This window comes from Euleptes europaea, chromosome 4 (genome assembly GCF_029931775.1).
Source record: "Euleptes europaea isolate rEulEur1 chromosome 4, rEulEur1.hap1, whole genome shotgun sequence".
Lineage (NCBI taxonomy): Eukaryota > Metazoa > Chordata > Lepidosauria > Squamata > Sphaerodactylidae > Euleptes > Euleptes europaea.
Window position 1 is genome coordinate 22,803,220 of NC_079315.1, and position 27,183 is coordinate 22,830,402.

Here is a 27,183-nt window from a genome sequence, read left to right on the forward strand (position 1 = left end):
TTCTGCGAAGAACTTCTACTGTACTGAATCTACTGCACACCCACGTCATTGGGTACCTCTGAGTTTTAGTATTATGGGAGAGGAAAATGTTCTTTTCTCCGCATCATGCCTAACCTCTATCATGTCACCCCCTAAGGTTATCTTTTAAAAGCCCCAGACTCTTTAGCCTTGTATAGTATGTAAAGTGCTCCAATTCAAATCCTTTTTTTAGTTTCCCTTTTCTATATATTTCCCCAGTGTGTGATATTCTTCCTGAGATGGGGTGACCAAGAGGGCAACAAAAACAGACTTATTTTCAGACTATTTTACTGGTATACAAATCGGGCAGGTATGTATTTATGTATTTAGGGGAGGGGCTGTGGCTCAGTGATAGAGCATCTGCTTGGCATGCAGAAGGTCCCAGGTTCAATCCCTGGCTTCTCCAGTTAAAGGGACTAGGCAAGCAGGTGATGTGAAAGACCCCTGCCTGAGACCCTGGAGAGCTGCTGCTGGTCTGAGTAGACAGTACTGACTTTGATGGACCAAGGGTTTGATTCCGTATAAGGCAGCTTCATGCGTTCATGTGATGGGAGTGCAAAAAAAAAACTGAATCAAAGTTAAAAAAATTAAAAGTGTGCACATGCTACAATGCAAAAATAGACAAAACTTACTCTGACCCAGCAACATAATTCTTAGGTGACATTGCTGCCCTAACATGCAGAGGATTCAGCAGGTTTGGGAGGGTGATATCACAGCATCCCCAAGTGAACAGTCAGCAACAGGTCAATCTGGAGCCAAATTTGGACCCACAAAGGGTCTATATTCCCTGGTCTCCCTAAGTGTAAAATTAGATGTTAAAGAGGGGTATGTCGGCTTGGCATCTGCAAAAATACACAAGAAGAGAGTTGGGATCTCAGCATTCCTTTCCTTTATCCCTTAGAAACTCCTTGATCCATTGATCTTGAGCAGCGTGATTTTAAATCTAATGTTTGAGGGATATGAGGACTGAAATAAATCTTGCCACTGACAATGTAGGCTTGGGATTCCTGTCACTTAATGAAAAAGGCATTATGTCTCAGCTTTCATCCTCCCCCCTCAATTCCTTCTCAAAAAGGCCAACTAGGAAGACTAGCTGCTGACCAGGAACTTAGAAGTAAATTTGTGTGGCTGTGTAGGGCAAAGCAGGAAAATGATAGAGAGTATTTAGGAAAGGAAACTTTCAAGAAGACTCATTTGCAAATTGTAAATATCCTGGCCATGGCACTATCTCATTTAATCAAGACTCTTTTTATTTTTAAAAAAGCAACAGAAACATTAACGTGGTTAAATAAAGGTTTATTGCACACGGCCTAAGTAGATCAATGCAATGCACCGAGCCATCTAATCAGAGTTGGAGGCGCGTAGTAACCATAAACTCCAGTTTAGTGAAGCTGCTTATAAACCTTGAGAGCATTTCCGGTCTCTAAAGCCAAAGCTTTCATAAATAATAATTATTCAAAACAGCAGTCATGCAAGGGTTTAAAAGCATATATAAGGCTCATAAACAAAGGAACAAAACCTCAGCAAACACCAGTTGAGAATCTATTTCTTAATATATTTTTATCTATCATCTGGCACCTCCCGTTCTTTTCCAAATGTAAAATGTAAAATGCAAAAGAAAGGTTACATCATCGCCGCTGCAAGCTGCATACATTTATACTAGCACATGGGATGCTTTGATGCTCATTCACCAACAAGGTAACAGTCCTCCTAAGCCAGCGCGTCAAGCACAGGAAATTTCGGAAGGGCGTACGCAGGCGTGGCATTTTCCTTAAGGGTTATTCAGGGTTCTTGAAAATGCCATCCATCTTGACCGATTTGTGGCTGGCCGGCCTCAATTCCTGTCTGGGGTGTGTATATGACATCGGGGGACAAGGTGGGATCCAGCTGCATAGGAGTGTCAGCCTCGAAAGGGATGAAGCTGTCGGGGAAGCCTTGAGTCGCCAGTGGGCTTATAGTCGCTTGGGGGATGCCTGCAGGCCCTTTACTCTGCCCGGCGGGGTTCATCAGGTTGCCGTTGGGGTTGGACAAAGCACCTCCGGGGTTGTTCCCATTGCCCGGAGGGTTCGCGGCCTGGTTAGCGCCTCCTTGAACATCAGGCTGTTCTGTGATTCCAAGCTGGTCGTCTTCTACAGTGTAATCACCTGGCTGGCCTAGTCTATTCGGTGGTGGGTTTCCAAATCCAGCACCCATAGAAAAGAGATCTGGACTCATGGCTCGATAAGCCGGTGCACCAAGCCCACCGCCCTGGAAAAACACCGTGACACATTTAATTAATTACCACAACTGTTTCAAGTAACAGGGAACACATCCAGGGGGTTGCAAAGCAAACAGGGGGCAACTTTATCTTTTTGTAAATAGGCTACCATCAGAAATAGGTGCTGCTTACCATACTCTAGACACCTTTTATTCTTTCCCTCCATTTATATCCCAACCACAGGGCCCTGAAAGGCTCTCAGAGTGGCTTACAAAATTAAGAAGGACAAGTTATTTAAGGCTCTCAGAGTGGCTTACAAAATTAAGAAGGACAAGTTATTTAAAAGTATTTCTTCACACAACACAGAGTTAAAATGTGGAACTCCCTGCCCCAAGATGTGGTGATGGCTGCCAACTTGGAAGGGTTTTTTTTTTAAAGTTTTATTAATAAAAATGGACAGTCAACAGTAGATATATACATAAACTAAAAACAAATAGTCACATCATCACATAAAGTCATATAAAATGCTTTACAACCCTGCATCCATAGCCCCTTCTCACTTAACCAAAACTATATCTTATTATAAAATGGACATTTCCATTCTTTGAATGGTTCTTGTCCATAACAGGTCTACACTATTAATATCATTGTTTTGGTAAGGTTTGGAAGGATTTAAGAGGAGAGTGGACATGCTCATGGAGGAGAGGGCTATCCAAGGCTACTAGTCAAAATGGATGCTAGTCATGATGCATACCTATTCTCTTATGGTATTGGAGGAGCATGCCTATTATATTAGGTGCTGTGGAACACAGGCAGGATAATGTTGCTGCAGTCGTCTCGTTTGGGGGCTTCCTAGAGGCACCTGGTTGGCCATGGTGTGAACAGACTGCTGGACTTGATGGGCCTTGGTCTGATCCAGCATGGCCTTTCTAATGTTCTTACGTTCTTAAATTCCTTGTTTTAACAATGCTCATCAGGGAAAAAACCAAGTATTTCATCCAAGCTGTGAGCCCTGTTTCAATACTTGCGCTGATTTTTCTGCTTGTACTAGCCCTTGCAATGTGGGCATGGGAGTCTGAACTCCCACGGCCTTTCTATACAAGCAATTAAATGTGTATCTGTCACTGAAAATGATAACTCTGTGCTTAATTCCTTCACCCCTTCATATTTTGTAGGGTTGCCAGCCAGCAGCTGGTAACTAGTCTGGAGATGTGGGATATAGGGGGTCACCACTGGCACAATGGTGTTCTGTTACTTCTAGGGAAAACCTGGAAGTGAAATCATGTCTCTCTCGGAATTCTGGGAAACTCTGTAGTTTTACTATAGAGTTTCCATTGATTCCTAGAGAGGCATGTTGTTTAACATCATCACGCTAATGGCTATTTTTCACTTAATTTTTCTCCACTCCACCATCTGCTGGAGTGGAGGCAGGCAATGGCAAATGGCAAGCTTATGCTGCTGTTAGAACATTATACCTTTCCTTAGCTCTGTATCATTTGCTGGTGGAGGGTAGTGAAACATGCAATGTTGTGACATCAGGACATGAATAAATTGTTCTAGACGTTATGGAGTGAAAAGGAAAATTCGACATGTGGTTGTCATTATTGCTGGCTGATACATATTTGATGTAACCTGTAGTTCCCTGGCAGATTAACACAGACAGAATATATATTTCATTCCCTTGGGCTGAATAACAGACTCATTTAGACAATGTATATACATTTTTATACAATAAGCAGAATGCAGATGGATTCAAAACCTGCAAAAGGGGGCATGAGTAGGTCGAAACAGTGGAGCGTTCAAAATTAGTTACATTCACATCTAAATTAATAAACTTATGGCATTGTTCTACTACATGAATGGCAAAACTCCAGACAGAATTGCCAATACTATAGCTGTCTATGAAACCCGCTGGGGAAAAAATAAACTAGTAAAGTCAAGCACTTTTAGATCTCCTAATTCTCAATGGGAGAATTAAAGCATGTGATTAACAATGCCATCCTAAGCGGAGTTACACCCTTCCAAGCTCTTCAACAGATTTAGAATGGTGTAACTCTGTTAGAGCCACCATGGTAAAGTGGTTAAGGTGTTGGACTAGGGCCTGGAAAATCCAGGTTCAAATCCCCACTTGTGCTATGGAAACTTGCTGGGTGACCTTGAGCCAGTCACAAAATCTCAGCCCCGACTTGGCTAATATTTAAATGGGAGACCTCCTAGGAATACCAGGGTCATGACATGGATGTAGGCAATGGCAAACCACCTCCGAACGTCTCTTGCATTGAAACCCCTACAGGGTCACCATAAGTCAGCTGTGACTTGATAGCAAAAAACCCCACCCCTGTTTAAGATAGCACTGCTAATCTTCCCCATAGACATCAATACAGTTTAGAAGGGTTTGCCTGTGTCTGGATTGGCCTGTATTACTTATATTATTCTGGCCTGTACATTCTTTGAACTCCTTGGCATGCCATTCATGTTAATATTAGCTATGAAATCTGTGCATGAGTTTTGATATTATGATATTATTAACAGCCTCGGTCTTTTCTGTTCATTCTGGATTTCAGTTTGAAATCAGCTTGAGTCAGTAGAAATTAGGTAATTAAAGTTTGAATCTCATCGATTTCACAATACAAAAAATCTTTGTCATGGGAACTTAAGAAGAGTTTGTAAAGTGAGTGCACCAAATGCAGACATGGTAAGGAGTCCAAATCGGGGGGACAAAGTTGGAGGTTTCTCTACCATGTTTGTTCCAAGCCAAATTTGTCCTCCCCAAAGGTCTTTTCAGCAGTGAGAGGGGCTGCTACATAAGGTGTATGATCGTCCTCCCCATCCTTTCAGTTGTGAATGGGCTTCTCTGCTCCCCACCCTGTAATTATTCATGGGCAATGACTTAGAATCATAGAATCATAGAGTTGGAAGGGACCACCAGGGTCATCTAGTCTAACCCCCTGCACAATGCAGAAAATTTACAACTACCTACAACCCACACCCTCAGTGACCCCCACTACATGCTCAGAAGATGACCCAGATGTGTTCCCTCTCATCATCTACTTAAGGTTATAGAATCAGCATTGCTGACAGTTGGCCATCTAACCTCTTCTTAAAAACCTCCAGGGAAGGAGAGCTTACCACCTCCCAAGGAAGCCTGTTCCACTGAGGAACTGTTCTAACTGTTAGAAAATTCTTCCTAATGTCTAGACGGAAACTCTTTTGGCTTGTCTCTGTCATGATAGCAGCTATTCACCTATCCATGCACCTGGCCTCCTGCACTAAAAAGACAGATCCAGAAGCTAAGTCTGTGAATCCAGGCCCAGGATGATTATTGAGGATGGCACTGAACATCTGATCAGGAGCATGACATGTGAACGGAACTGCCACAGTTGCATAATTTAGCAATATTGAAGTTAAACTATTGTAATGCACTCTATTTGGGTGCTGCCCCTGAAGAAGGATGGAAACTTCAGTTTCTCCAAAATGCAGCAGGCAGGGACATAACTGGGACCCACCATGATCAGTGTGCAAAACCAGAGCAATGTCAACTTCACTGGCTTCCTCTGTGTTTCTGGGCTCAGTTCAGGTGGTTCAGACCTTAAAAAGGGGCCTAGGACAAATTCTGCCTTAAAGACCACTTCTGCTCTTTTGAACCTGCCAGTGATCTGTGGTTGATGCTCGGTTATGTATGATCACAGTGACAGAGGTGAGCATGATGGGCATACAAGGCAAACCTTTTTTCAGCATCGTAGCAAGGAAGATGGAATTCTTTGCTCCAAGAAGCATTCTTGGTCCTTTCATTTTTGGCATTCTCTTAGGACCTTTTCAGAAGATAAGTATGTCTGCTCTGCTGATACAATTTTTAAAGGATGCTTTTGATTGCTATCCTACTGTTCCCTGCTGCTTCTACTCTTTGCATTTATAGCTTGTTTTTACATTTTGTTTTGTCGTTTTAGCTCATGCATTTGTACATTTTAAAGTATTTTTCTGAGCTGTCTTGTGCATGGTCTCTCCCATCCACCCCCAGTAATTAAATTTGGGGTTGGATTCAAAACCGGCCACTTCCCCTGAGTAAATGATAGACATTTTAGTTGGAAATCTGTCTGATTCCGGTCATGTGAAGAGTACTAGGACTTTTTGTTTGTAGTATTCACAGTGGGTAGCCGTGTTAGTCTGTCTGCAGTAGTAGAAAAGGGCAAGAGTCCAGTAGCACCTTAAAGACTAACAAAAATATTTTCTGGTAGGGTATGAGCTTTCGTGAGCAACAGCTCACTTCTTCAGATACAGCTAGAATGTGAATCCATCTGTCTTTTAAGTAGAGGAGAGTGAATTCAGACAAGCATTAGTATGTAAATGTTAACAGTATGTAAATGTGAATAGCAGGCGTGATGGGATTAGGTGTGGTATGCAGAAGAGTCATACCAAACTCTTCTGCATACCACACCTAATCCCATCACGCCTGCTATTCACATTTACATACTGTTAACATTTACATACTAATGCTTGTCTGAATTCACTCTCTACTACTTAAAGACTCTACTTAAATATGAGTATCCAGCTTGCTGGGGGTAAAGGGAAGATGACTGGGGAAGGCACTGGCAAACCACCCAGCAAAGAAAGTCTGCCTTGGAAACATAGGGATGTGACGTCACTCCATGGGTCAGGAATGACCCGGTGCTTGCACAGGGGACCTTTACCTTTACCTTTATACTTAAAGACAGATGGATTCACATTCTAGCTGTATCTGAAGAAGTGAGCTGTGGCTCACGAAAGCTCATACCCTACCAGAAAATATTTTTTGTTAGTCTTTAAGGTGCTACTGGACTCTTGCCCTTTTCTACTGTTTGTAGTATGAGATCTTTGGAGAGAAAAACTGCTGATCCTTTCACAGATGAAGTGCAAATCCCCCCTTTTTTACCTACCTGCATTTCTTCTGAGCTTACTATTCCTAATCTGGCAGGAGAGGCCTAAGGAATATGTAAACAAACCACATATCAGGAAAGAGTTGCTCCAGCCCAAATTTACATACTGTGAAAAAAATCCTTTGTTTTAGAATGAGGGTTGCCAGCTTTGGGTTGGAAGATTCCTGGAGATTTCAGGGTAAAACCTGGGAAGAGTGGAGTTTGGAGAGCAAAGAGAAGCTCAGCAGGGATATGCTGCCATTTTCTCAAGGGAAACTTTTTTTGTGAGCTGGAGATCAACTGTAATTCTGGGAGAACTCCAGACCCTCACCTGGAGCTTGGCAACACTATTAGAACTTCTGTACCTTATTCATGATATATACAGCAAGCCAATGTAGTGTAGTCAATACACTAGGACTGAAGAGACCTGGGTCCAAGGCCATGAAGCGTACTAGATGACCTTGGGCCAGTTATTCTTTCCCCCAGTAACCCACGGGAACTCAGCCTTGTTGAGCATTTGGGCACTTCTGGAATTTTGAGAAAGAATAGTGGGTGCCACCACAAAATGGATGCCATATGAGGAGGGTTGCCAACCTCCGGGTACTAGCTGGAGATCTCCTGCTATTACAACTGATAGCGATCAGTTCACCTGAAGAAAATGGCTGTTTTGGCAATTGGACTCTATGGCATTTAAGTCCCTCCCCTCCTCAGGCTCTGCCCCCAAAACCTCTTGTCAGTGGCGAAGAGGGACCTGGCAACCCTACATATGAGGCAGGACGAATCATAAAATGGGTGTAATAGCAGGGCAATTACAAAATGCTAGGAGGTTCCAAGCCAAGCATCCACCTTTGAGGTCTTTTGAAGCACCTCCTGCTTCAGTGAAGTAGAAGATAGTGAGGACTGGATCTGTGCTTTGGGGAAGAGGTGTTTTAGTAATGTAGCAAGTAGGCTCCACAAAAGTACCATTGGAAATAGCTGCAATAACTACTCTCACAAGGTTGTTTCAAGGATGAAATAAAAGGAAGGGGGAAACCATGTATGCTTCCCTAAACTCAATTGAGGAAGAGTAGGATAAAATGTGATGAGTGTGCATGTGTGTAAAGCGCCATCAAGTCACAGCTGACTTATTCCAACCCCAGCAAGGGGCTTCCAAGGCAAGTGAGAAGCAGAGGTGGGTTGGGCCATTGCCTTCCTCTGCAGAGTCTTCCTTGCTGATCTCCCTAAATGTGGTGAGTAGGCAGGCAGATATCTTACAACCTGTGCCAAATTAGTCATGTCTAACCTCTTTGATACTGGAGCAATTCTGCATAGGATTGTATGTTATGTTCTTTCCTTTCCTCTGAGACACTGCTATATAGTGAACAAATTCACATGCATGTTTATAATCCTTAAACCCAAATTAAAAAGATGACATATGTGGCTTCTGATCGTAGACTCAAGATAATGTCAGTCAATACTAATACTAAATCCCTGACATTTGAATAGCTGCATTTATTTTTACCCCTTTTTTAGAGGACACATTGCCTGGATTCTGTGTCTTTGTCATATTTACCATGACTTACAAAACAGGGAAATTATGAAGGTCATTTGGTGGAGCTGTGTAGATAAGATCTAGTGAGTTATATAGAACAAAATTTGAGTCCAGTAGCACCTTAAAGAACAACAAGATTTCCAGGGTATGACGGTGGCTTTTGTTTTTGTATTAATATTAAATTTAATTTAAAAAAAGATTTCCAGGGTATAAGCTTTTGAGAATAAAAGCTCACTTCATCAGATACCTTCATGATTCATATCTGATAAAGGGAACTTTGACTCAGAACATATACCCTGGAAATCTTGTTGGTCTTGCTGGTCTTTAAGGTGCTATCGGACTTGAATCTTGCTCTTCTGCTGTGGACCAATATGACTTGGCTGCTCACCTAAAACTATCCTTCTGACCAGCAACATGGGGTAAGGGAAACCTGCCCTGTTTTCTAGGTAGTAGAATCATAAGGAATGTTTTGCTTTCGTTATCATCCCTGAGTGTTCCCTTTCTTTCTTCTTTTTAAATTTTGTCCTCTGGGGATAAAAGTAAAGAGCTGTACTAGATCCCATTGTACTAGAAGAAATCGTTTTTCCTTTATCCTGATGCTGGGTAGCCCAATTCCCAATGAGGGGGTGGATTTCACATGTCTTATGGGCAGAACACACAGAGTTGTGCTTGAGCCCCTAGTCCTTGCAACATATTGGCCTCCCCCCTCCCCACCATAATGTTGGAGATTTCATCCATCAGTTGTATAGAAATATAAAATACTTACTCCTTGGTTTGCTACATAAGGCAGATAGTACAAACTGGGATAAATCTAGACAAAGGAAAGAAATAGGTTTAATTAAGAGAGTTTGGTTTAGGAGACAGTTGTAATTTATCATTTTTAATGCAAAACTGTAGCATATTCAGAATGGCAAGAAAAAAATAACCAGTTTAGATCAGACAGACAACTTGTTAGGGTCAGCAGCCTGTCCTCAATAGCAGCCATGTAAAAAGTTTCAAAGAGAGCTTATCTCCACCATTTACATTGGTTAAAGTCATTCCCTCTTTTCAGGGAGATTAGGGAGGGTGTCTAGGAATCTCCAACAAGGAAATTTCAGCATCTTACCAGAGTATATTTCCCCAGATTCTTTGAGAGAAATGATGACAGTCAAAATCAATAACATTTTAGTGTAACATAGACCCAAGCAAGCATGTCACCGCCTGTGATCTTCCATTGGTAAACAGATGATGAATATTCCTGTCTGCTGGTTCTCGTAGGTTATCCAGGCTGTGTAACCGTGGTCTTGGTATTTACCAAGGCAATGCAGCAGGCCCCCAGTTGTGAAGACCCCACTGCATCCAGGCAATCTGCTGCCTGGGAACCCCCTTCAGGTAGAAACTATCCCACACAGCAGAATTAAGCCCATACAGTTCACCCTAGGGTTGCTAACCTCCAGATGGCGGCTGGAGATCTCCTGCTATTACACCTGATCTCCAGGGGACAGAGATCAGTTCACCTGGAAAAAAATGGCCGCTTGGAATTGGATTCTATGGCATTGAAGTCCCTCCCCTCCCCAAACCCTGCCCTCCTCAGGCTCCACCCCCAAATTCTCCTGGTATTTCCCAACTTGAGCTGGCAGCCGTAGTTCACCCTGTCTCCCAGAAGGACTGGTGGGAACTACTGCCTTTGGCCCTCAGGGGAGTCTGCATGATCAGTGTACCCAGAGATGGTGACTGTCTGGGCTGGTGTGTCTGCGGTATTTGGAGAGTAAACTTACAGATCGTTGCTGTGGTTGCTGCACTGGGTCCTGTGGGGCTCCAAGCAAACTTGGGTAGAACTTTGCAAAGAGAAGAAGCAGAACAGCATCCAGTGAGTGAACAAATTAATTCCAAGAACTCAACAGCAATGTCAGGAATGGGGCTTGTGTGAGTTTGGGGATGGCAAAATGTGAACATTCAGTGGCAACCTATTTTTCTCATTTAACAGACCCAAAACAAAGGAGGGCATATATGTTAGCAAGATTAAATGTGCCACCCTCATCAATATTACAGGGGAGATTTCAATCAATACCACTCTCTGCAAGGTTATGCCCCTGTGGAATGAATCACATGGAATCAGTTGCACATGTTCTTTTGCACTGCCCCCTTTGTCAGAGAATCCGCCTTAAGTTCATCAACCCGCTGTTCGCTGGTAGGGAATGGGGCACCCAGTTGAGCGCAAGGTAGCCTTTCTTATGTCTACTCAGGATGTGGCCACAATTGACCATGTAGCCAAGTTTTTCCAATATGCAATGTGGATCTGCGAAAGACACTGTAAACGGGAACAGGTGAGCTCTGTTGAGTAAAATTGTATGATAATGTTCTCTGCAGGTATTGTGTATGCCAATAAAGGTTTGATTGATTGATCGATCAATTGATTGATTGAACAAGTTAAACGCCGGCAGAACAGGTACTTCAGGATATGCATAAGTATCAAAGGTTAACCATCACACATTTTTGTTTTGTTTGGCATTCTGTCAATGATCTCACCTTCTTGCTCAATGTACTAATTGTTGGTTTTATGTCTTTGCATATGTTTAGCTTTGGTTTTCATTGTTTTAATTATTTTGGGGGGTTGGTTTCAATGGTTTTTAAATGTAATTTTATTATGTATGCTTTCATTTGTTAGCCGCCTAGTGGGCCTTGTAAGGGCAGAAAAGTGAGATATAATTTTTTGCAAACTGACAAAAAAAAAAATCAAAGGAACAAATAACAATTACTGTTGTGCAGAAACATAATGTTTCTTGATCGTTCCCCTAATATACATTATCGTAAGCCTTTTATGCAGGGACGTTTCCCCGTGGTCACCCCTGCCGGCTGCTTCGGGGCTTCCTTTTGATTATGCATGCCTTTTCTGCCAACAGAGGTTGTCTCACTCTCCCCTCGGGTTTTGCCCGCGTTTTCCAGATTCTGGCTAAAACAGCACCTGGAAAACATGAGCAAAATGGGTGGGGAGAACGAGGCGACTTCTGAGGCAGAAAAGGCATGCATAATCAAAAAGAAACCTCAAAGCAGTCGGTGGGGGTGATCGCAGGGAAACGTCCCTTCATAAAAGGCCTTAGAAATCATTTTAAAAGCCCTGAATGGTAGACTGCATCAGGGATGAAGAAATAACAGCTTGCCAAAAGCCAACTAATGAGTTCATGGATGGGGTGAGATTTGAACGGCGATCTTCCAGTCTCTCAATTTTAGCCACTGCAATGTGCCAGCTCTTTTTAAAAAAATTATCTACTGTGAAATGAAATTTGGTAAACTTTAGCGAACTAGGGAGCTACGCCATAGAAAAAAGTATACTTACTGCATGACCCAATGTCCCCGAGTATTCTTGAAATGGTAACTGTATTATCAAAAGAAGATAGATTAAAGCCATACAACTTTACAAAGCTTAAAGTGAATAAAAGTTGAGCCAAGGCTCAGTCTTAACGTGCACTCAAACCTGCATGCATTTAAAGCCGTCTTTCAGTTGTCTAGACTGGACTAAATGTATGGACTCAAACATCCAAGTACTTAGAAGAAAGAATTTACTGTCTCACAAAAGTTAACTTGTCTCAGGAAGGAATTCTCCTAGTATACTAGAAGGACTTTTCATGCAATGCAGAGAAGGGTTATAACCTTTAACATTAATCACTGCCCTATTTCCATTCTATTTGTACAAATTAAAAACAAAACTGATTGGCCTGTATTTCTCATCTAACATGTGAGGAATGGCTAGGGATGCCAGCCCCCCCCCCCCCAGAATTACAGCTCATTTCCAGACTACTGAGATCAGTTCCCCTGGAAAAAATGGATGCTTTGGGGGGCGGGCGGACACTATGGCATTGTACCCCACTGAGGTCTCTGTCCTCCCCAGTCTCCACCCCCAAATCTCCAGGAGTATCCCAACCTGGATCTGTCAACCCTAGGAATGATCATCGTTTGAAAACCTCCACACAACTAAAAGCCCAAAGTGCCCAGTTTTGTTATTTAATTCAGCTGCCGTTCTTTCCCTGGGCTGTGGGCAGCTGTCCTAAAAATAGAGTCTGTTGGAGCTGAAGGAGATTGGGTTGGATCCAACTGATATTTTGTGTGCTCAATTTCAGTTTCCTTCTTTATTACATTCCACGTCACATATTGCTTTTGTCCCAGCATAGCCTTTTGGTCTTCCAATGGTACTCCTATCACCAGCAGAAAAGCTAGTTGGAATCAACCCATAGAGCGTAAAATGCATCTGAAGAAGGTATGCTTTATTAACCTGATCTCTCCAGGATCAGAGGAGCATGCCTAATATATTAGGTGCTGTGGAACACAGGCAGGATAATGCTGCTGCAGTCAAAGTCTTGTTTGTGGGCTTCCTAGAGGCACCTGGTTGGCCACTGTGTGAACAGACTGCTGGACTTGATGGGCCTTGGTCTGATCCAGCATGGCTTTTCTTAGATTCTTATGTTCTAACCTAAAAGGCCAGGTTCCTAATATTTAAACCTAGGCTAGCCAAACTAGAGGAGTCATACTGCCTGCCAGTCACATGAATTGTAGACTCTGGTTGCACACTCCTGTTCTATGCCTAATAAAGTCCTTGTGGTTAGAACCTCCTCCATAGGCCACGAGGTTTCTGGTTCAAGCACTGGAGTCCCTGAACGTCATATTAGACTGGATTTTGAATTGATATGGCAGATTTCTATAAAACTGACCTGTTGCATTTGCCGGTCTAGTGGCATCTGTTGTTGAACCACTGGGTGATGTCCTTCCGTCTGGGGAAACGATTTCTGCTGGAATGGCGGCTGTATATCATACTGTTGGAGTTGAACTTGCCTTGTAGTAAATGGAATATGGTTTGTCAGTAGGAAGGGAAATTGCTCGTGTATTGCAGGTTGCTGAAGGGGAGTTTGCTGTGATGGCAGAGGAGGAGGGTGCACTGGCATCGTATATTCATACTGTGGAGCAATGGGAGGGTAAATGGCCATAAGGAAAAGGATGCAGTCATCAATAAATTATGGTCAAGACAGGGGATTACCGAACATCATCAACTTAATTTTTAAAAAGCTGTCCTACAAAGCAAAGAATAATGCATTGATTCTGCCAGTACTCTGAAGAAGCATCCTAATACATCTAGCTGCAGTCCTTATTACTGTATAAATGTTTTATTTATTTAGAAAATGTATATTCTACCTCTCCAGAGACCCATTCAATGTGGCTTACAGCTAAAATGATAACACAAAGCCATTAAAAAGTGCTCGTAAAAAAAGCAAAGCCATGAAAGTCACAGCATGGAGATTATTCTTTCATAAATAGTTGTGTACATACTTCAGATTCTTTTCCTTTTTTTACATCAGAGACTTGGACAAAAACCATTTAAATTTTTTTGCCACAGCAGCTATCAATTCCAGTTACATTATTACTCTCAACACAAGATAGTAGGTTGGATCCCACCAGCTTTCCCATGTAATCTCAACCAATTCCCTTCTTCATTACAGACACTGTCCTGGAAGGCTTTTGACTATGCATGTCCTATAACCTCTGCCATAGCCTTTTTGGTGGTGAAAAGAGACCCTTTTTCGATCATTCACCGGGGAAAAATGCTGGTATGATCCAACTGATGGTTCACAATCTAATCAAAATCAATGGGCTTAGAAGAGTATAGCTCTTATAAGGATCCAACGGATGGGCCACAATCTAATTCAGGTCACGATGGGTAGCCATGTTAGTCTGTCACTAGCAGTAGAAAGGAAATTTTGTTAGTCTTTAAGGTGCTACTGGACTCCTACTCTTTCCTACTGCTAATTCAAGTCAATTAGAATAAAACTGCATTACAGGCCTTCCTAAACGTAGCGAGTGAAAGCACCCACCAAACCCACTCTGGTCGGTCATTCCAAAGGAATGAACCCACCATGAGAAAAGCCTGTGATCTAGCAGTTGATGCATGTACAGTGATAAGGGTGTCTGAAGAACATGGTTGGTACATTGGATTGTACTGGCAAATGAGGCCAACAAGTGCAAGAATCCCAGATTGTTATGGTGGTCCAATCTAGAGGTTATGGCAGTATGAATCAAATAGCTAGGTCAGCAAAGGATAAATAAGCTTACAAGCTAGATGTAACTGAATGAAGGTGCTCCTAGCAACAATGCTGACTTGTTAACCCATTAACAAGTCAGGGTGCACGACCCACCATAGGGTTGCCAACCTCCAGGTACTAGCTGGAGATTTCCTGCTATTACAACTGATCTCCAGCCAATAGAGATCAGTTCCCCTGGAGAAAATGGCTGCTTTGGCCATTGGACTTTATGGCATTGAAGTACCTCCATTCCCCAAATCCTGCCCTCCTCAGGCTCCGCCCCAAAACCTCCCACTGGTGGCAAAGGGGGACCTGGCAACCTTACCCCCCGAGTTCGTCACTTGATCTAGTAAAGAGAACTTAACCCCATCTGAATCTGGTAGATCAACACCAGCCAAAGATTCTGCCTCCCCAACCAACACCACCTCCATCTTCTCTGGATTAACTTTTAGTTTCTTTACCCTTTGTCACTTGACCACAGCCTCAAGGCACTGGTCTAGAACATTCACAGCTTCCAAATAGTGACCGTCAATGTGTAGCAAAATTATGAGGGCTCTGTTCTACTACCCTTTGTTCAAGTGATCTCTTTTTAATGGCAGTGAATCACTTTTGTAAATCTCAGGGAATGACCAAACACATGCAAATAATTTGATCGGTGAACATTTCTGAAGATATTTTTAAAAATTCAGTTGGGAAATGAACACATATATTGGGAAATATTGAGAAACAGAACAAGAGGTGTCTGTGTGCCTCCTTAGTTTAAACGATCTCTCATTCTGGGCGCTTTCTGGAGTCTTCATAGCAAAAATGGCTCACCTGTTGGGTATCATGATCATGAAGTCTTCGCTTGCCCCAATAAGGCGGTGATGAATGCGACGGAAGGAAATTGTGCATCCAAATATGGAATGGATCAGCATAGGTGTAATGCCGAGCATACTAAAGGAGTGGTGAAAAGAGAACATGCTTATTCTCAAGCTGTAATTCAGACTTTAAAATCCTTAACAGCTCAGGGTACAATTCAACTATCTAGAAGGCAAAATTAATATACAACTAATAAATATTTAAATTGGTTTCCAAATAGATCCTACACTATTTACATGTCCACTCATTTCAGCTTGATAATACATCGATAAATCTGGTTAGAGAAAAAGAGCTTGAAGGAATAATAAGCATTTATCTACTACTCTTCCCTTCGTGCACCGGAGGCCTCAAAATAGCTTACAAATGACTGAGGAAATTCTGAATAAAACAACATCAATAAAGCCTTCAGAATTTTTTTTTAAAAAAATATTTGGCTAGTATGGCCCCAGTCAATTGCCCACTCTGGGTTGGAAAATTCCTGCAGATTGGGGGACAGAGCCTGGGGGAGGGGAGGGTTTGGAGACCAGAGGGACCCCAGCAGGGTATAATGTCATAGATTACACCTCCAAAGCAGCCATTTTCTCTGGGGAAATTGATCTCTGTAGGTCTACTGTAATTCCAGGAGATCTCCAGGCTCCGTAGGGCAGTTGGCAACCCTATCCCCTATCTAGATCAAGTTGGTTGTAACTGAGGCCTTGTCCACACATGCAGAAGAATTAGGTGGTAGAATTCTGAGATTGTGGAATGGACTGTACCTCTTTAGAATGCAGGAAAGGGACCACATTCCTAATGCTCCCCCAAGTAAAACTTCCTGCAAATAAAATACTGTAGTGTCGAAGGCTTTCACGGTCAGAGTTCATTGGTTCTTGTAGGTTATTCGGGCTGTGTAACCGTGGTCTTGGAATTTTCTTTCCTGACGTTTCGCCAGCAACTGTGGCAGGCATCTTCAGAGTAGTAACACTGAAGGACAGTGTCTCTCAGTGTCAAGGGTGTAGAAAGAGTAATATATAGTCAGAAAGGGGTTGGGTTTGAGCTGAGTATTGTCCTGCAAAAGTATTGTCCTGTAAGTATCAAGATAATGTGCTAATGAGGGTATGGTATGTTAATATGGAACCATTGTATCCTGAAGTGATCTGTTAATGTGTGTAATCCAAAACTAATCTGTATGGCTATTGTTGAATGTTGTCTTTGTCTGGAGGTGTTTCAGGGCAGGAAGCCAAGCCTTATTCATTCTTATTCATGCACAGAGAAGCCATTGAAATTCACAAACATCAGCACAACTTTAACAGAAAAGAGGAGAGTTAACAGATCACTTCAGGATACAATGGTTCCATATTAACATACCATACCCTCATTAGCACATTATCTTGATACTTACAGGACAATACTTTTGCAGGACAATACTCAGCTCAAACCCAACCCCTTTCTGACTATATATTACTCTTTCTACACCCTTGACACTGAGAGACACTGTCCTTCAGTGTTACTACTCTGAAGATGCCTGCCACAGTTGCTGGCGAAACGTCAGGAAAGAAAATTCCAAGACCACGGTTACACAGCCCGAATAACCTACAAGAACCAAAATACTGTAGCTTATCAGGGAGAAAAATTCTAGCTTAGACCTTCAAAAGCTGTGCCAGTTTTCTACTTTCTACTTATTTAATGTAAGGAAACTTTGCAAAACTTCATGTACGGTCTGAAGTGATATCATCCGTTCTAATACCCTCGCACTTTGCCACCACATTACTACCTCATTCTGCTTCATGTGTATGCCAGGCGTAAAGGGACACTAGCTTGAGAGCTAGTCTTTTAAACTCAGTCATACTTAGTCTCAAGTAAGCATAAAGTCATTGCTGCATGCTGCCGTGGGAAATGCCGAACAAAGCCGGATAGTTTTTCAGCTTTTCAGCTATCCGGCTTAGTGGCAATTTGCGGTTTTGATATTCGGCCAAAACAGCTTTTTCGGGTTTATTTTTGGTTTGGCATATCTGAATGCACACCCACCTATTTTCCTTTTTTTGCCTCTTCCATTTCTACCTTGGAAATAATTGGTGGCCATAAAGTCTTAGGGGAATTTTTCACGGAGATTTGCTGCGCTTTCGAATCTGATTTGTATCGGTGCAAATTTTTGGTTATTCATTGCAGGTCCGCATTTTCCCAGAATGAGCAATAAAAGCCGCGTTATAACTGCGGCAACTGAAACCACTTTTGAGCCGTCCTTTCCTGTTGGCGCGTGTTTTTTGGCTCAGAGGCCCATGAAGAATTGTTTGCTTTGGTTCCGCTGCCCCTGCCCGTGACGTCTACTTTCTCCTCCCCCAAGAACTGTAATTGGCTGGGGGAGTTTCGTGCTCGGACAAGAATACCGCCCCTTTTGCTGCCTGCCTACCTGCCTAGAGTCCTGGCACTTCTCTCCCTCTGTCCCGGAGGCTGGCGGGCGGGCAGGCGGCACACACCTCCAAGCCCAGGGGGATGTCGGATGGACGGCTCCAGGGGGAGACCGCGCTGGGGGTGGTGGTGGTGGCAGCTCGGTCTAGGGCAGCTGGACCTGTGGGGGGGATGTTCAAGGGAAGGGGCTGTTGGCCCCTCTACCCCAGCGGGGAGGGGGGATTTTTGAGAATTCGGATGGGGAAAATGTGCATCCTGAGAGCGGAAAACCCAAGGAAAAACTCCCTTCTATCACTCTTCTGAAGAGGGGCAGCCAGCCTGCTCTGGGTCTCCCTCCTCTTTTGATGCACTTGGGCCGGATCAGGGCCGGCGCGCAAGCCAGGGGCCTTCTTTCCTCTCCCCCCCCCCGCCATGCACACTGGCTGGATCGGGGCTGGTGCGCAAGCCAGGAGCCCTCCTCTCTCTCACGATGCACTAGGCCAGATCAGGGCCGGCGCACAAGCCAGGGGCCTTCTTTCCTCCCCCCCCCCGCCATGCACACTGGCTGGATTGGGGCTGGCGAGCAAGCCAGGAGCCCTCCTCTCTCTCACTATGCACTAGGCCGGATCAGGGCCGGCGCGCAAGCCAGGGGCCTTCTTTCCTCTCCCCCCCCCCCCGCCATGCACACTGGCTGGATTGGGGCCGGCGAGCAAGCCAGGAGCCCTCCTCTCTCTCACTATGCACTAGGCCGGATCAGGGCCGGCGCGCAAGCCAGGGGCCTTCTTTCCTCTCCCCCCTTGCCATGCACACTGGCTGGATTGGGGCCAGCAACCAAGCCAGGAGCCCTCCTCTCTCTCAAGATGCACTGGGGCCGGATCAGGGCTGGCGCGCAAGCCAGGGGCCTTCTTTCCTCTTTCCCCCCCCCCACCATGCACACTGGCTGGATCGGGGCCGGCGTGCAAGCCAGGAGCCCTCCTCTCTCTCCTCATGATGCACTGGCTTTAATGCAAGAGGTTTACAGTGGCCATTTATGCACGGGAGGTTTTTCCTTGGATTTGCTGCTCTCTAGATGCTGCTCTCTAGATGCTGCTCTCTAGATGCACCCATCCAAATTCTCAAAACTCAACAATCAGCCCCCAAGAAGAGTTTTGAGAATTAGGATTGGGAAAATATGCATCTAGAGAGCGGAAAATCCAAGGCACACCTTGGATCCAAGGCACACCTCTTGGCACATGGATGCAATTCCTGCCCCCGCCCCCATCCTGTCTGTCATTAAAGGGCAATGGGTTCCACACCTATAGAAAATAGAGGGAAGCTTTGAGGAAAGCACTGCCTTGCCCCCCCCCTCAAATTTGGAATCTGACTGTTCCAAAAGCAGAACAGAGCGAGGGTGGAAGAAAAATGGAGGAGACCAGAGGGACTGGTGGTTGTTTTTTGCGCTGGGGCTGGTGAACCGCACGAGGTAATCTGCTGGGCGGAGTTGGGGCAGAGTTGGGGGCAGGCATAAACAATGAACTTGTTGGAAGGGGAGGCCTCCTGCAAAAGGGACAGACCAAACCGTTGTCAAATACAGTGTGCTTTGTTCCCATGAAAAACCAAAACTACAGATAATTGACGGGGATAAATCGCCGCCATGAAAAAAACATTTACATCGGGGGTTTTTTTGGTCCATGGCAAAAGAGAAGCAAAATCTACCATGAAAAATGCCCCTTACTGTTGCTAAGGTTCACTAGAATATTTTTAATATCTATGATCCCTCCCCATCCCCATTTATTAGTATAGACTAAGAATATAGAATGGCATTGTATATTTACTATTTCAGCTACACTAATGTATCAACATTATTTTCAAAAGATACATATTCACAGTTAGTTGTGGTTACCTGTGAGAGTACATTTGTCCTACCCAATTGTCTCATCCTCTGAAAAGCAACAACAACAACAAATCTCCTGTGTTATTGCTAACCATACCTTTTTTTTACAATATTTTCATTCTTATATCCCTCTAAGGTCCATTTCTGATGGTGTACTTTTGCCAACACAGAACTACAGCTAAACTACAGAGCCTAATTTTAATAGAGCTAAGGAGTTGGCTACAGGGATCATGGGAACTGTGTAGAGGAGAGGAATTGGGCAATATCATGTGGGAAAGCTGGTAGATCCAACCCATTGCCTAAAAGAAGAAGAATGTGTGGTTGAGTGGCAACCAACTCATTGTAACCCCATCCACTGGACGTTCTGGGCAACAGAGGAGCAGAGGTGGTTTGCCATAGCCTTCCTCTGTGTAGCAGCCCAAGTCTTTCTTGGTGGTCTCCCATCCAAGAACTGACCACGCCTGCCCCTGCTTAGCCCCCAAACTCAGATGAGCTCAGGCCAAGCTGCTCCATTGTCTAGAAATGAGTAGTTAAAAAATATTACTGCAGAATGCCTTTTGCTCACCAGAGGAATGAACTCCTACATACTGGATAATATAGGTAGCATGTCTGTTATGAAATAAGAAAAGAGACCTGCTGGGTCACGCCCAATAACCATCTAGCCCAACATCCTGGTTCCAATATCAATCAGGCAGATGCTTCCAAAAAGACAAACCCAGGCACGAAGACTTCCCCCACAGTTTGCCTACCACTAGTTGCATTCAGAAATAAACTGGTGCTTCCCATGGACCTTCCATTAAGCTGTCAAGGCTAATAGCCATGGATTGACTGCGCCTGCATAAAATTGCCTAATCTCCTTTTAAAGCCATCTCAACAAGTGGACAGTGTTACATGTTCTGCAGAAAATTCTATAAATTATGTATGCATTATATACAGCAATATTTTATCTTGTCTGTCCTGGATCTATTGCCAATCAATTTCATCAGGTGACATCCAGTTCTAATGTTGTGAGAAAGGTAGGGGGAGAATCTTCTCTATTTCCTTTATCCACACCATGCATAATTACACAGATTTTGATCACATGTCAAAGGGCTTTTCCGCACCATGTTTTTGCTGCATTGGGTTTCCCCCGCTCATTCACACTATGGGTTGCTGGTTGTTGCTCTCTCATTTTTTCAAGCCCCCCGCCCTTTTTTTTGACCACTGCAAAGTTGGTCTGGGGAAAAAAATGGGGAAAACTCAAAGAAAAACAGGGAGAGCCACAACAAGCAAGTGATAGCTGGGAAAACCAGTGCAGTTAAATTGAAGCAAAAAGTTGGTACAGAAATACCCAAAGATGTTTAAAATGTTCAGTCACTGAGATGATACAGGTTTCAAATGTGGGGGCGTGCCTAAAAGTACCCCCATGTGAAAATCACTCATCACATTAAAGCTTACAACCCTCAAGAAAGCAAGGACCACTTTCAGGTTAGTTACTTCCTCCGTGAGAAGTTTGTTGAGTCAGATACATGAGAGGATTAATCTCAACCACTTACGCTACTGAACGTTTTCATTGCCCTTTCGAAAGAAGGGTGCACCACCATCCAAGCAAACTCGAGCAGTAGCGATTCTGTTGTTTATAATTTTAACCCGGTATGCATTGTAACAAGCGTGGCTTTAAATATATGCCTAAAGCCTGTCAATATTACTCAAGGATGAGGTGTACACTAAACAGATGGACTGCCAGCCTACACATTATGCAAGCCGCTCAGAAGGAGATTGTGTGTCTTTGCAGTCAAACAAGTGTGCTCTTGTGACCCTGACTCTTTAAAACGTGAGTCATACATTTCTGTAAAAAATAATGTTGGATGCAGCCCTAAAAACAGTAATAAAAAACCTACATGCAATAGAACTGATTTGTTTGTAGTCATCACAGAAAATTTATCTGAGAGATACAAAACAACAATGGGCCATGACTCCTGGAAACATTAAAAATAATAACATGCTGAAGCCCTGTTTTGAAGTACCAGTTACTAACTTTGCAAAATGTTCTTTGGCTGATGTTCTGCATCATGTTTTGACTTCTGATCATAACTACTACTGCAATTGGAGGCAGTTTCGCCATTCTAAGCGCATTGACTTCAAGGGGTATAACTCTCCTTAGAATGGCATTGGCAATCATCAAGTATCCAGATAGCTTTACCAATAATCAATGCTACATGTTCCCATTATAGCTCTGTGCTACTGTGTGTGGGGTGCATCCTGACAATTCTTAGTTTGGATTCTGCGTGCAATTAGTTTCGGGGGGGGGGGGGACAGTTGCAGGGAAACCTTTCTTGTTTTTCCCAGAGATTCTTGCCAAGCTTAATCTGAATGCCACAGTAAGTCCCTGGATGAGCCATAGAAAGGACTCTTAATAGACCATTTGGATAAATGGCATTGGACTTTTAATTGTGAGGCAAATATTCACAACTTATAATGCTCTCCTCCTTATACACAGATCTATGAACTATGAGGCCAAGCTGATGTTCAAATGGTACACATGACAAAGCATTCATTGTGTTGCCTTCTCCGCTGAGCCGTTTGCCCTATCTCCAGGCCCAGGTTCCAATCATGCTTCGAAATTAATGTTTGCTCAGGGGCCAGTGTGCTTAGCTGCCATTCATGCACTCTGTACAATCTAAATTATGCAAATGGTGTCAAAACAAATTGCATGATTTGTGCATAGGCCCATGTGCAAATGTGAGTTACATACAAATAGCAGACAGCAGCAGAGCACACATGCCAAGGAGGTAGTATAGTTTGGCATACACCCAGTCTCCTACCATTGTACAGTTTAAACATTAGCATAGGACTGTAAATTACTGTTGCCTTCAGTATTTTGGGAATGCCTAAAGCTGTCCAAATTCTTCATTAGGCAGTGCCATCCTCATCACAGAACTTCATTTCTCAAGGGTACTTCTTGGGATGCCTACAGTTTGGCCTACTCTTCCAGATCTTTTGTGAGGAGATTTTTTAAAAAGAAAATTGCCTTAGTTGTCAGCTTCTAAATTGTTTGCCAAATATTTCCCTGTGCTCTGTTCAATAAACTCCAGCCTTAAATTCTGCTTTTGGCAATATTTGATAAGCCTACAAATAATTCTCAGTGTGTAATTACAGGCCTGTTCCCTACTATAAACATCTGGATTTATGTTCAATTTACACATAATTTCTTATGCTCGACATGAGTATTTTAAAAATTATCTCCTGTAGGTACAGCTTTGACTCTGGGTGTATTAATTATTGTTCTGACAAGTCTCATTTAAGGTACTAACAGTACAATCCTATGTGTAAATTGCTATCAAGTCACAGGTGACTTATAGTGACCCCGTAGGGTTTTCAAGGCAAGAGACATTCAGTGGTGGTTTATCATTGCTTGCCTCTGCATCACAACCCTGGTATTCCTTGGAGGTCTTTCATCCAAATACTTGCCAGGGTCAAGACTGAGAGTGTGTGACTGGCCCAAGGTCACCCAGCAAGCTTCCATGGCAGAGCAGGGATTTGAACCTCAGTTTCCCAGATCTTAGTCCAACACCTTAACCACTACACCATGCTGGCTCTCAACTCTCCAGTCTGAGTCTATTAAAACATATGGGTTCAGAGACTAGAGTAACTCCATATAAATGTACATTGTAAATTGGCCAGCTCTCCTCAGAGTTTTTTGTTATGACTTCCAAATAGGTTACAGTGTAATACTTGCAAGTGCAAGTGCAAAATATATACCTCAAAGCTTATACTACCCATTCCAGGTATCCCAGAGTGTTGAGGAAGTATCTGTGAACAAACAAAATATCTATTGGAATTTCTTCTCTCTTTTTTTCTAGCATGTGCATTTGGGAAGGTATTAGTGGTTTTTATTCAGAAAGTAAGGTGTCAAGAAGCAAGCTTTCCCACTGATGATTAGTCTGATGTCATGGAATTAATATTGTATTAGTAGAAATTGGCCACAGATTCATACTCCATGTTGTTGACACACAAAAACAACTATCTGTTGCAGCTGCAACATGAAAGAGTCCTATAGAACAAAATAGCGTTTAAATTAATTATGACTAACTTGTTCCGTTAGTTACAATGGGATTTAACCATGACGAACTTTAGCTTGGTGGGAGCCAACACTCAGTTATGTACTAAAGAATTGTGAGTCTCCATAGGTATATCCTTCATGGAAAAGAAAAAAAATTAACCTTACGATAATAAGTAGGAAACAGGGTATCATACAGACTGTGAATAGCAGGTTTAACCTGAAATGATCCATATGGACATTCGTGGTGAAATATCCCAGTTATTGTGCACTTATGTAACCACACAAGGTTGAATCCAAACTAAATAGGTAGTTTTCGCTGATTTATCCTTCCTAGGGATGCCAGGCCTTTTGCTAAAGTGGGAGGCCTCCCAGCATGCTGGTTGTTTGACAACTAGGGTTGCCAGGTCCCTCTTTACCACCAGCAGGAGGTTTTTGGGATGGAGCCTGAGGAGGGCGGGGTTTGGGGAGGGACTTCAATGCCATAGAGTCCAATTGCCAAAGTGGCCCTTTTCTCCAGGTGAACTGATCTCTATCGGATGGAGATCAGTTGTAATCGCAGGAGATCTCCAGCTAGTACCTGGAGGCTGGCAACCCTATTGACCACTGACACCTGAGGCACTGGGGGGAGGAAATGGGGGGAGGAATGTCACACAGTGACATCATGTCACTTCTGGCAAAAACTGCAAGTGACCTAGTGGAAACTCTAGCATTTACAAAAACTCCATCTACAAACCCCCACCTCATCCTGATTTCTCCTGGGGGTTGTCAGCGGCGGCCTGGCAACCCTACCCTATCCTGCTGTAGACCTCCTTCATGTCATTCCTCAGGGCACCCTCTCCCCCACAAGTAGGGCTGCCAATCTCCAGGTGGTTGCTGGAGATCTCCTGCTACTACAACAGATCTCCAGGTGACAGAGGTCAGTTCACCTGGAGAAAATGGCCGCTTTGGAAGATGGACTCTAAGGCATTATACTCCACTGAAGTCCCTCCCCTCCCCGAACCCTGCCCTCCTCAGGCTCCACACCCCGAATATCCAGGTATTTCCCGACCAGGAGCAGGCAACCCTACCCACAAGCAGCATTTCTTGGAGATCAGTGGGCAATAGGGGGAGGGAGGAGGCAGGAAAGTTCCATTCCGCCTCTGAAAAATTTAGTCTGGGTCCAACCCACACTTTGCAAAGGAACCGTGCTTTGTATTAACCACAATCTTTCAGAATTAGGAAGAATGTAGGGAGGGAGGGAAAGGTAGTTCAGGAAAGGATTTTCGGATTTTCCCGAAAATTTTCAGGTTCAATAAACCCAAACTCGAACAATACCGGGGGGAAAAATTAGTCGACAGCCCTAATCTTCTCTAGTTTGGTATACTGTCAGCAGTTTGATGTAAAGGTGTATTGGAATTACCGGCATAGCAGAGCATATTTCTAATAGACACGAGACAAGTATCCATCGTTTCATATCTGTGATGTTATCTTGGAGCAAAAACTGCCTGGAAAACGTTTTCTGGTGTGGACCTGGACCTGGAATTAAAACACAGTGAAACAATCCACACAGTGAAACAATCCACACAAATATCATATTGACACAAATTATGGTTTGGCTGATTCTTACAGCTACTCTACAGTAGAGGTAATGTTGAAAACATTATCATTTAGGAAAAACTGGCAAATTGGTTCTCCACTGAAATGCAATACTTTTTTAAAAGAATCCCATTATGATAAAACCAGAGATACAAACTCCAGAGATGTAATACATTTAAATTATGCTACAGATCATAAACCATCTCCTTTTTTCAACTTCTGCTTCCATTTTTTTTAAAGGACGTATAATTATCACTATGTGCTGTTTGAACCCCTTCAGCAGAATAAAATTCCTGAGTAGAAAGAAAACAATTTTTAACATTAAATTTCTGGATTTTTTGTTTTGTTTTTTTGGGGATTATGGCTGTCTTCTTGAGCCCCTGGATTCAGCAGAAGACAGCGCTCCCACAGGTTTACTGGCAACACAGAAGTTGTTCCTTTCTCTGTGTAGCTACTAAAACTGCTACTGTTAGGCACATGAACATGACTTGAAAAAACCATAAGTACCCTGCTAGATATAAACAACGTCTTCAGAGAGATGCTCAATGCACCTTTTTTCTAATGATCCTCTGAAATGGGAGTGCATATGGATGCTTTGTTGACAACCACTGCCCAGACAGTATCGCTTACTTACACAGGAGGTAACCCACTGTGTCTCTGAATGAGTCACTGAGATAGGCGTTTCCAGTGGGACAGTGACGTGTACCTCCGTTTTTAATTTACAAAAATACCAGCAGTCAGACATCAGGGAAATCCAAGCAAGAGGCACGCTTCATTCTTCCACTCCTAATGAGTGGAAGGGGGCACACCAAAGATACAGAACTCTTGTCTGTCTTTGCCAGTTAACGGCATCTGCTGCTAAGGGGCACTAAAGGAGACAGGCAGAAACACGTCTGATCAACAATCATTGGGAGGTAGTGGAGGAGGCAGGGAAGGGAAGGTTCCTTCACCAGTGTGCAGCTGACATCGGCACACTAGATCTCTACCTAGGGCTGCTGGACAATCAACAAGACAGTCAATGCTTGTTCCATGCCAGCGCTGTTGCTAATAGTAAGAAAATGCTTTCGCCTCCTTCCCACCTTCCCCCATGCCACTGGACGATTCACACTTGTGAACCGCCTCACCAGCTGCTGCTTACTCAATTGGCATCATACATTTTGGGCTTACATCCAGAAGGAATCATCCACAAAGGATAAGGTCTCTTCAAACCACGAGCTATATTCTCTTCACGAAAACTAGGATTTTTCATAAGGATTGCAGCCAGAACATGCAATAGTCTGGTACAGAATACAGTCCTAGTGCCCGACACGTTTCTTCCCTAAACAGTCGCTTCTGCCTCAAATTCATAGTCTTAACAGCAAGAGGATTCAGAGAGGGCATGCAGATATAAAAAGCAATGCCAATCAATCTATTCCTAGCTAACTCCTGAGCTCAGGTGCGGTGGGGCAGTGCCCTCAAGTCACAACTGACGTATGGTGACTGCATGACCATATTTCAAAATGGACAGAGCTTCTGTAGGCATTTTACCTGGAGCAAATTTGGAGATGCTTGTGTGGATGAATAAAACACCCAAGGGACACTGAAGAAAGCTAAAAGTTCCTCTAACATTTCTCAGGGCTAAATTCCAACTGGGGTAGCCGTATTAGTCATCTGAAGAGTTCTGCGGTATTTTTTAACACCAGTACCAATGATGGAATAAAGCTTTTCCTGGGCCACAGCCAGATTTCCTGAGTGTCAGATTTCTCAGGGGTGGTTTTACCCACCCTCTGGCCTGAAGCAGGAT

The 27,183-nt window shown here is 43.5% G+C and overlaps 1 protein-coding gene across 1 annotated transcript; it reads right to left on the bottom strand.

Annotated features, from left to right (window-relative positions):
- Positions 1–1,800: 1,800 nt before the first annotated feature.
- AMBN (ameloblastin) lies at positions 1,801–25,317 on the bottom strand. Its single transcript, XM_056848903.1, has 8 exons — positions 25,225–25,317; positions 15,502–15,621; positions 13,324–13,566; positions 11,955–11,993; positions 10,396–10,455; positions 9,405–9,449; positions 7,129–7,173; positions 1,801–2,265 (listed from the first exon to the last, which is right to left on the bottom strand). The coding sequence occupies exons 1-8, from the start codon at positions 25,276–25,278 to the stop codon at positions 1,801–1,803; spliced, it is 1,071 nt and encodes a 356-aa protein (XP_056704881.1). The 5' UTR covers positions 25,279–25,317.
- Between the last annotated feature and the right edge of the window lie 1,866 nt (positions 25,318–27,183).